Source organism: Nanorana parkeri, unplaced genomic scaffold (genome assembly GCF_000935625.1).
Source record: "Nanorana parkeri isolate BGI_ZX_2015 unplaced genomic scaffold, ASM93562v1 scaffold2685, whole genome shotgun sequence".
In the NCBI taxonomy this organism is placed as follows: Eukaryota; Metazoa; Chordata; class Amphibia; order Anura; family Dicroglossidae; genus Nanorana; species Nanorana parkeri.
Window position 1 is genome coordinate 105,593 of NW_017308953.1, and position 8,171 is coordinate 113,763.

Sequence of the window (8,171 nt, forward strand, 5' to 3'; positions counted from 1 at the left end):
ATATATATATATATATAAATAAATAAACCATATGCAAGCATTGATTTTATTATTGTTTTAGAAGATATTTAGATTGTGTGTTCTATGACCCCATGCAGCCCTCCCCCTCCATTTGATGGGAATGTGTATGTACAGTATAGACACAAGCGTAACAAATGATTTGCTCAATGAATATTTTATGTAACACTCGAGTACAAGCCTCATTGTGTTTTTCTGTAATGATTTATTCGTATTGATGGGTTTTTGTATTTATAGATTAACACCTCCTGGTTATCTCCTGAGGACGCGGATCTTTGGTCTAAGAAACGTTTAAAGCATTTCTCCAAGCCTAACAGATATGTTATTCCTGTCTAGCTGAGAACACTGAGGATTGGATTTCTTATCCCCTATTTATGGAGTATGAATAACAATAACAGACAGAAATTTTGGGGTGTAGCATAGCAGGGATACGATACGGGATATTATCATGTTTTCTTCCCTCGGTCTGTAACTTACATCATTGTATACGACATCCTTCGCCTTGACCAAGTCCTTCAGCATTTCCTCCGTGCAGTTTACTTGGACCTTACAGCAGCTTTGCGGGATGCCGCTGGTCTTGTAATACGCGGTCTGTCCCCAGTCAGTGTACGTCTTCACTCCGCAACACATGAGCTGCACGAGAAAGGAGACCAGTTAGCCTGACAGATCAGTGGTGCTGCCTATGTGGAAGTTCAGGTTCTAGGCTAAGGGAGTAAGCAAGCCCAGCACTCCAGCTGCGGTGAAACTACATAATCGCGCATGTGCGCCCATCTGATTGTCACCTGCGGGCGGCCATCTTGGTGATGGATGCCGGCAGAGAGAGGAGGAGACGTTCACCCGGCGGGATGAGGTATGCCGCCGGGTTCCCTCCTCTCTCCTGACACTGTCGGGCTCTCGGTCCATGACAGAGTGCCCGACTTTTTAGAGGGGGTGACACTAAAATGACTACGTTTTTTTGGCGTCACCCCTGCAATGGTGACAACTGAGTGCGGGCCCCACCCCCTTGTGACGCCACTGACTACATCACCTATCATGTCTCTGCCTCTGGGAGTCTGTGGCTCTCAGGCTCTCAATGCCTTCTGGAGGCTTGTAGTTTCACCGCAGCTGGAGTGCCGAGGTTGCCTGCCCATGTCCTAGACATTCAGTAGAAGCTGGAGAAGGCCAACAAGACAAATCTACTGATAACCAGTCTCAGACTATACTGGCTTTAAAGATGGAAGACCACTGATGGCGAGTTTCCAGTGCTTCCCTCTGCTACCCCAAAGTGCCTTTCAAAACTACACCTCCCATCATTCCTAGTGCTTTTCCACTAGGGTGAAGCATATTTGTGGGAGGCTCCTTGGACGCAGCGCTATAGGCATGGTAATCATACAGTGCTGGATGTGATCAGTCTTTGCTGGCCGGGTTCACGTGTGCTGAACAGGGTTAAGTAGGATTGGGCAGTGCTGAATACAATGTGATTGATGTGTGTCTCATTAAAGGACTATACCACGTGACTGTATTACATCACTGCGTCATCTAGTAGCCTAAGATATCTCAGAAGACGCAAAAGGTTGCAATGGGCATTAAGGAGAAGGCACTCTGATGTTGTGCACCGACTGCATGCTACTGACACTGATTGAGCTGCGCAGGCAACTCATGGTCACCATCAACGGATCAGGTGGCGGTGGGATAATCAGGACTCGGCAAGGGGTTAAATGAGCAAAGAGAGCCATAACTATTATCTGGAGCTGCTGAGGAGGATTGTATTTTTTGAGCCTATAGTTCTACTTTACCAAATAGGATAAACCTAACCATTTAGAGTCTTATGTAGAGAACATGCTGTATAGAAATAAGCAGTAGCTGTAGCTGACCACCAGGTGGCGATGCGACTCCAGATGGCTGAATACATTGTAACTATTTGCCTCTATGGATAATCGTAAAAACTCAAAACTGGTATTAAAAAAAAAGAAAATCATAACAACAGTATTCTTCAAGTGATGGAGCAATCACACATTATGTAGAAGGTTAAAGAACTCCGGGCATATGAAAAATTAACCCTTGCAGCGGGCCAACACCTGATCTGCAAGGGTTAAGTGCTTGTCTTTCTCTAGGGCAGTGGTGGGGAACCTTGGCACTCCAGCTGTTTTGGAACTACAAGTCCCATGAGGCATTGCAAGGCTCTGACAGCCACAACTCCCAGAGGCAGATGCATGTTGGGATATGTAGTTTTGGCACAGCTGGAGTGCCAAGGTTCGCCACCACTGCTCTAGGGTCTAAAATGATTATTTTTTTAAAGATATACTTACCTGATCCTCAGTCCTGCCTGCTAAACTGGTTCCCGCAAGCTCTGCTCCCCAGGGCTCCGTTTCCTAAGGATCTGCGAGTCATACAGTATATTAGGCAAGTTAAGTACCACTAATGGCCGGGGGCATTCTCTCCTGGGGCTCACTATCCCACTGATTCTAATGACTTTAAGGACTATTTTTTCCTGAAGTTCGCCATCCCACTAAACACAATGATTTGGGGGCCACTATCATATTTGAGCTTACTCTTTCCTAGGGGACACTATCCCACTGACACCAATGACGTGGGTCTACTCTTTCCTGTGCTATTCTCTCCTGGAGGCCACTAATTCCCCTCACGCCAATGATTGGTGGGTGTGTGAATGTGGGAGTATGTATATATTTATTACATGCACTCTCTATTACTGCACAATGGTACAGAAACATACTGTATACAAGTACCAGCTTACTTTTAGTTTTGGATCAAGGAAAGTTTTGGAAGAATTTACTGGGCCTTGGTCTCGCTAAGGTTGAGGTGCACTGAATGACGTCATAAGTAGATTTCCTTGCTCTTGGTGCAGAGTTGCCGTGATTTTGCCTTCTTCCAGTCCTTCGGCATGCAGACTCCCCTCCTTCCCCTCATGACCAAAGGAAGCTTCCTACAAGATACTCACCGTCCTCTGAATGGTGTCCACAGCTCGGCTCTGGTCATCCCCCGTAGAGTTGTACTTCTTCAATGCGTCCATGTAACCATTTTCGAAGGTGCTCCGAATCTGAGAAGATAAAAGTAAAAACACAATTCAAACACAAATAGGTAAATGACAAACATCCAGCCAGTCTATGCCCAGGCTGAGGGCCTACCGTCACCACAGCAGCTGGACAATGAACAGAATATTGACAGATGAGTTATCAACTGTCAACTGTATCAATGTCGCTGTTCTTTCTGTATATCTATGAACCAGTACGAGGAACCATTGCTGCCAGATACAAGTGACCACTTGAAAAATAAAGTGTGCTCTTACCTCATGCCTGAAAACCAGTCCAACTATGGCAGCAATCAGCTCAATCAGGAAGATGAGAGACAAGAACATCGCGTACTAAAAAATAAAAAAGATGCAATATGTTACAATAAATGTCAGAACTAGAGGAGATGGCTGATTGAATAGTTCAAAATGCAAAAACCCCATGCAGCCAATCAGCTCTCAGATTACTGCAGTCAGCTTCTGTAACAGCGAACATCTGAGTTTAAAAGGGATTCTAAACCCTCAGCTTTTTTTTTGTATAAAATATATATATATATATATATATATACACACACATACACACACACATATATATATATCTCGCTAGCATGCAGTAGATATCTGCAAAAAGTAAAAAAAAAAACGCTTTAACAGTGGTTTAAACTTACCCCCGTCTTCCCCGCGCGCTCCCGTCCGAAAATGTGAAAATTCTCAGGCGGCCGCAAAGGATCTTGGGGGCGGGCGCATGCGCAGTTCACATTTTCGGCCGGGACTTGAGGAGGGACGCAAGGTAAGTCTATGGACGCGTGCACCCGCATGCAGACACCGTGGAACAGGAAGTGCCACAAAGGACAGAGGAGTCAGCGCATGAAAACATCAGGGAAGAAGATCGGATTCAGATACATCATTTAAGGTAAGTGCTTTAATTAACGTTGGGGTGAGGGGAAAAAAAAAGTTGCCTTTAATGTCACTTTAATGCTGGCCATTGTTTTTTTTAATTATTATTTATAATAGACTTTATTAAATAACTTATTTATAAGGTTCTCTCGTAAAACGAAACAAAGAAATGAAAAAACAACAAATAAGCCGCCAGCAGTGCGGTTAATTGGAAAAGCACAAATGTCAGGAATGTAGAATTTCAGGCTTGGCATGTTGTAGAATTGAATGTTTCCATCTGTTGTATGTACATATATCAGAGGCAACATTCACAGCTGCATATACTGCATACTACACGGCCTGTCCAAAAAAAGTCACAGGCTCCAATATTTCCTTGGACCGCCTTTAGCTTTGATTACAGCGCGCATACGCCGTGGCGTTGTTTTGATAAGCTTATGCAATGTCACAACTTTTATTTCCATCCCGAGTCGCATTCATTCTTCACCAAGATCTTGTAGTGATGATGGGAGAGTCGGAGCACTGTGTAAAGTCTTCTCCAGCACATCCCAAAGATTCTCAATGGGGTTAAGATCTGGACTCTGGTGGCCAATCCATGTGTGACAATGATGTCTCATGCTCCCTTAACCACTCTTTCACAATCTGAGCCCGGTGAATCCTGACATTGCCATCTCGGAATATGCCCAATGTGCCATCAGGGAAGAAAAATCCATTGATAGAAAAACCTGATCATTCCGTATATTCAGGTAGCAGCTGACCTCATACTTTGGGTACATAACATTGCTGAACCTAGACCTGACCAACTGAAGCAACCCCAGATCATAACACTGCCCCCATAGGCTTATATGGTGGGCACATAATGTTGCTGAACCTAGACCTATTATCCAATGGAAGGCTCTTTACTATTTGCTTAGCTAAATCCAGGTTGTGGGTTTTTTTTTTAGGACATGCAGTTTATATGGCTAAAAGTAAACGGGCGCCCCTCCCAATGATGGAGTTCAGGAGCATTTTAACGTTGTCTCGTTTTTAAGCATGGTCCCCTTTAATGAATACAAGAACATATTAACCCCTTCATGACTGAGGCCCTTTTTTCCATTTTTGCACCCATGTTATATTCCACATTTTAGGCCTGAAAATGATGTAAAACCCCCCAAACATTATATATTTTCTGACTGCCAAGACCCTATAGAATAAAATGGTGGTAGTTGAAAATTTTTATGTTTATGGTGGTATATTTATGTTTATAAAATGGTGGTAGTTGAAAATTTTTATGTTGCGCAATATTAGCGCAACTCCTTATTAAACCCCAAAATTTAGTGACAAATTTAATTAAATGCCCCAAAACACAACAAATTACCCATTTTTTTAATGAAATATAAAAGATGAGGTTACAACGAGTAAAACGATACCCAACATGCCCAGTTTACAGATTGCGTGCGACCGTGAAACGGCGAAAAACTGCAGTACCCCAAAAAAGGCGACGTACACTGTACGTCGTCAGTCACGAAGGGGTTAACTAAGTTTTTTCTTCTCTGTGCCTGGAGTGGAGCTTTAAAGTTGGGCATATGGCCAGTTACAACTCTTCAACCTCCGTGGCGTTAACCCCAAATGTTACTTTGGCTCAGAATTCTATGTAAAAACTAGGGATGCAACGATACTAGTATCGGCATCGGTGCCGATGCCGAGTACTCGTACTGGCCCAAATGCTCCGTTGCCTAGCACGATACTTCCGGTATCAGCAAGCCGGGCAGCGAGTCATTACACGGTGCCTGGCTTCCTGAATGGCTAGAAAGCAGGCTCCATGCTCCCTCGTCACCAGGTGATGAGGGGGCATAGAGACGGCCTCCTTGCTAATCGGGAAGCCGGATAGCAAGTCTTTACACACTACCCAGCTTCCCGGCTAATCAGGGAGTCATTACACGCCGCCTGGCTTCCTTAATGGGACTTCTGGTATTGGCGAGTACAGAAAGAAAATATTGTTACTCGTACTCAATACCGAAAAACCGGTATCTGTGCATCCCTAGTGAAAACCATTAACTCTGAACGTCACTAATTGGTTTTACTTATAATACTGAGCCCAAGTAATGCTTGGGGTGAATGCCAAGGAGGTTGGGGTTCAGGTTGTTCTTGGGTTGGTGGAGGATCAGTGAACATCCGTTGACTTAGCCTCCCTTTGGACTGTGCTCTCAGTAGCGCTCTGCTCTGAGCACTTCCAGGTTCACCGCGGTCAGATCCCAGCAACTAGTGGTCAGAAATTACATAGAATATTGTCTGTACTTGATCTGTTGGGAATCCTTCAGGGTTCTTGTCGTTCAGAAAGTGCCATCACCTACACTGAGTGGCCAGATTATTATGACCACCCCATCAGTACTTGGTTGGGCCGCCTAGTGACTCCACGAGATGATGAAAGGTGATGCGAGGAATCTGACACTGCACTGTTGCCCTTCAGTTGTCTTGTACCAGTCTTGCCCCTCCCCCGTTCTGCCCTAACATTGACTAGTCGCTGACGGCCACAATTCGCACGTTCAGACCCAGATTTTCGGCTGACAGTCCGGTCTTTAAACACATTAACAACAGCCGCTCTTGAACATTTTACTAATTCTGCTGTTTTGCTGATACTCGCTCCATGGCTCCGAGCGCCAACAATCATCCCACGTTCAAAGGCTGTTACATCGCGTTGTTTCCCCGTATCTTCAGAAACAAATCACTTCTACCGTCGTGGTAACCAACCCGCTTCCCTATTTATAATGGTCTGGCCCTCGAGCAACTTCAGCGCCTTTTGCCTACAAACGTCAGGTGGTCATAATAATCTGGACACTCAGTGTATAAGCTTGGCAACCCCTTTTGTGCATTTGGAACACACATCAAATGCAGGTCAGCAAAATCCCACCGACTTTAATTGAGCAGTACACACAGCAGTTCAGAGTCTGTGTTTGACTGGCTTTGCACTGCTTTGGACACAGCATGTCCTACTGAGGTATGTTTGAACTGCAGGCAAAGAAGGTCAAGGAGGGGGCGGAGACTAGACCAGTCACCCTGCACAAGGAGAGAGAGCAGCAGTGACGGGTCTTTATTACACGAAGCTTTCTTTGGACACAGCATGTCCTACTGAGGTATGTTTGAACTGCAGGCAAAGAAGGTCAAGGAGGGGGCGGAGACTAGACCAGTCACCCTGCACAAGGAGAGAGAGCAGCAGTGACGGGTCTTTATTACACGAAGCTTTCTTTGGACACAGCATGTCCTACTGAGGTATGTTTGAACTGCAGGCAAATGCAGCATTTGAAAACAAAGTCCATCAACATGAGCCCACAACCCTCCAGAATGAAAGTCTCTTACCAGTTTCAGCATCCAGGTGCTGGCCCGACAGGTGGCGAAGCAGCCGAAGGTGCCCAGGAGGATGATGACGGCTCCAGTGCCAATGAGAACGTAGGGCACGTTGGTGGCATTTTCGTTGAGAATTGAAAAGTAGACTTCTAGGCTGACTTTCCCCCAAACACCCACTGTGAGCAGGATGACACCAGTGATCTGTGGACACAAGAGGGCGACACTGAGAACATGGGCAATACAAGAAACCAAAATCAAGATGGAGGGAAAAAAAAAAAATCAAAAAATCTGATTTCTACTTTAAAAATCGATATAAAACCCTAATTTACTGTATTCGACGCGATGACTCAAGGATCCTTACACCACTGGAGCGGAGGGGGAGAAAAGCTGGACTGGTTTAGCAGCCAGGTGGGACCAAGGTTTGGGTGAATCTTTGTTTTTTTACGTCCTGGACTGAAACTAGCTCTTAACCATTGCAGTGAAGGGGTAGCCCCACTGGAAGGGTTAAGTTTGATTTTGCGTGGAACTCCTTGGCTTGTCCCATGCTGTAGCCACCCCTTCGTGCACACTTGAAGAGGACTACAATTAGACCAAATGCCTTTCCTAACCCAGATATTACTGTGTAAAAAGGTAGCCATGACATCATCACAGTGCTGCACATGTAGAGAAAGCAGAGCTGTGGGAGGGATCTAGCAGACCCCACCCACAATAGGATGCCTGCAGAATTCTACAGGAGGGGGCGGGGACAAGACCAGTCACCCCCTGAGAGAGAGCAGCAGTGACTGGTCTTTATTACAGGAGGGGGCGGAGACAAGACAAGTCATCCTGCACAAGGAGAGAGCAACAGTGACTGGTCTTTATTACAGGAGGCGGTGGAGACAAGACCAGTCACCCTGCACTAGGAGAGAGAGCAGCAGTGAGCGGTCTT

The 8,171-nt window shown here is 45.5% G+C and overlaps 1 protein-coding gene across 1 annotated transcript in view; it reads right to left on the reverse strand.

Moving 5' to 3' along the window:
* The window catches only part of TSPAN6 (tetraspanin 6), a 12,191-nt gene extending 4,841 nt beyond the window's left edge, over positions 1–7,350 (reverse strand). Inside the window, exons 1-4 of the mRNA XM_018574030.1 lie at positions 7,256–7,350; positions 3,305–3,379; positions 2,957–3,055; positions 495–651 (exon numbers count right to left, since the gene is read on the reverse strand). Coding sequence (XP_018429532.1) covers positions 495–651; positions 2,957–3,055; positions 3,305–3,379; positions 7,256–7,267 — 343 coding nt within the window. The 5' untranslated portion in view covers positions 7,268–7,350. The remainder of the gene's footprint in view (positions 1–494; positions 652–2,956; positions 3,056–3,304; positions 3,380–7,255) is intronic.
* Between the last annotated feature and the right edge of the window lie 821 nt (positions 7,351–8,171).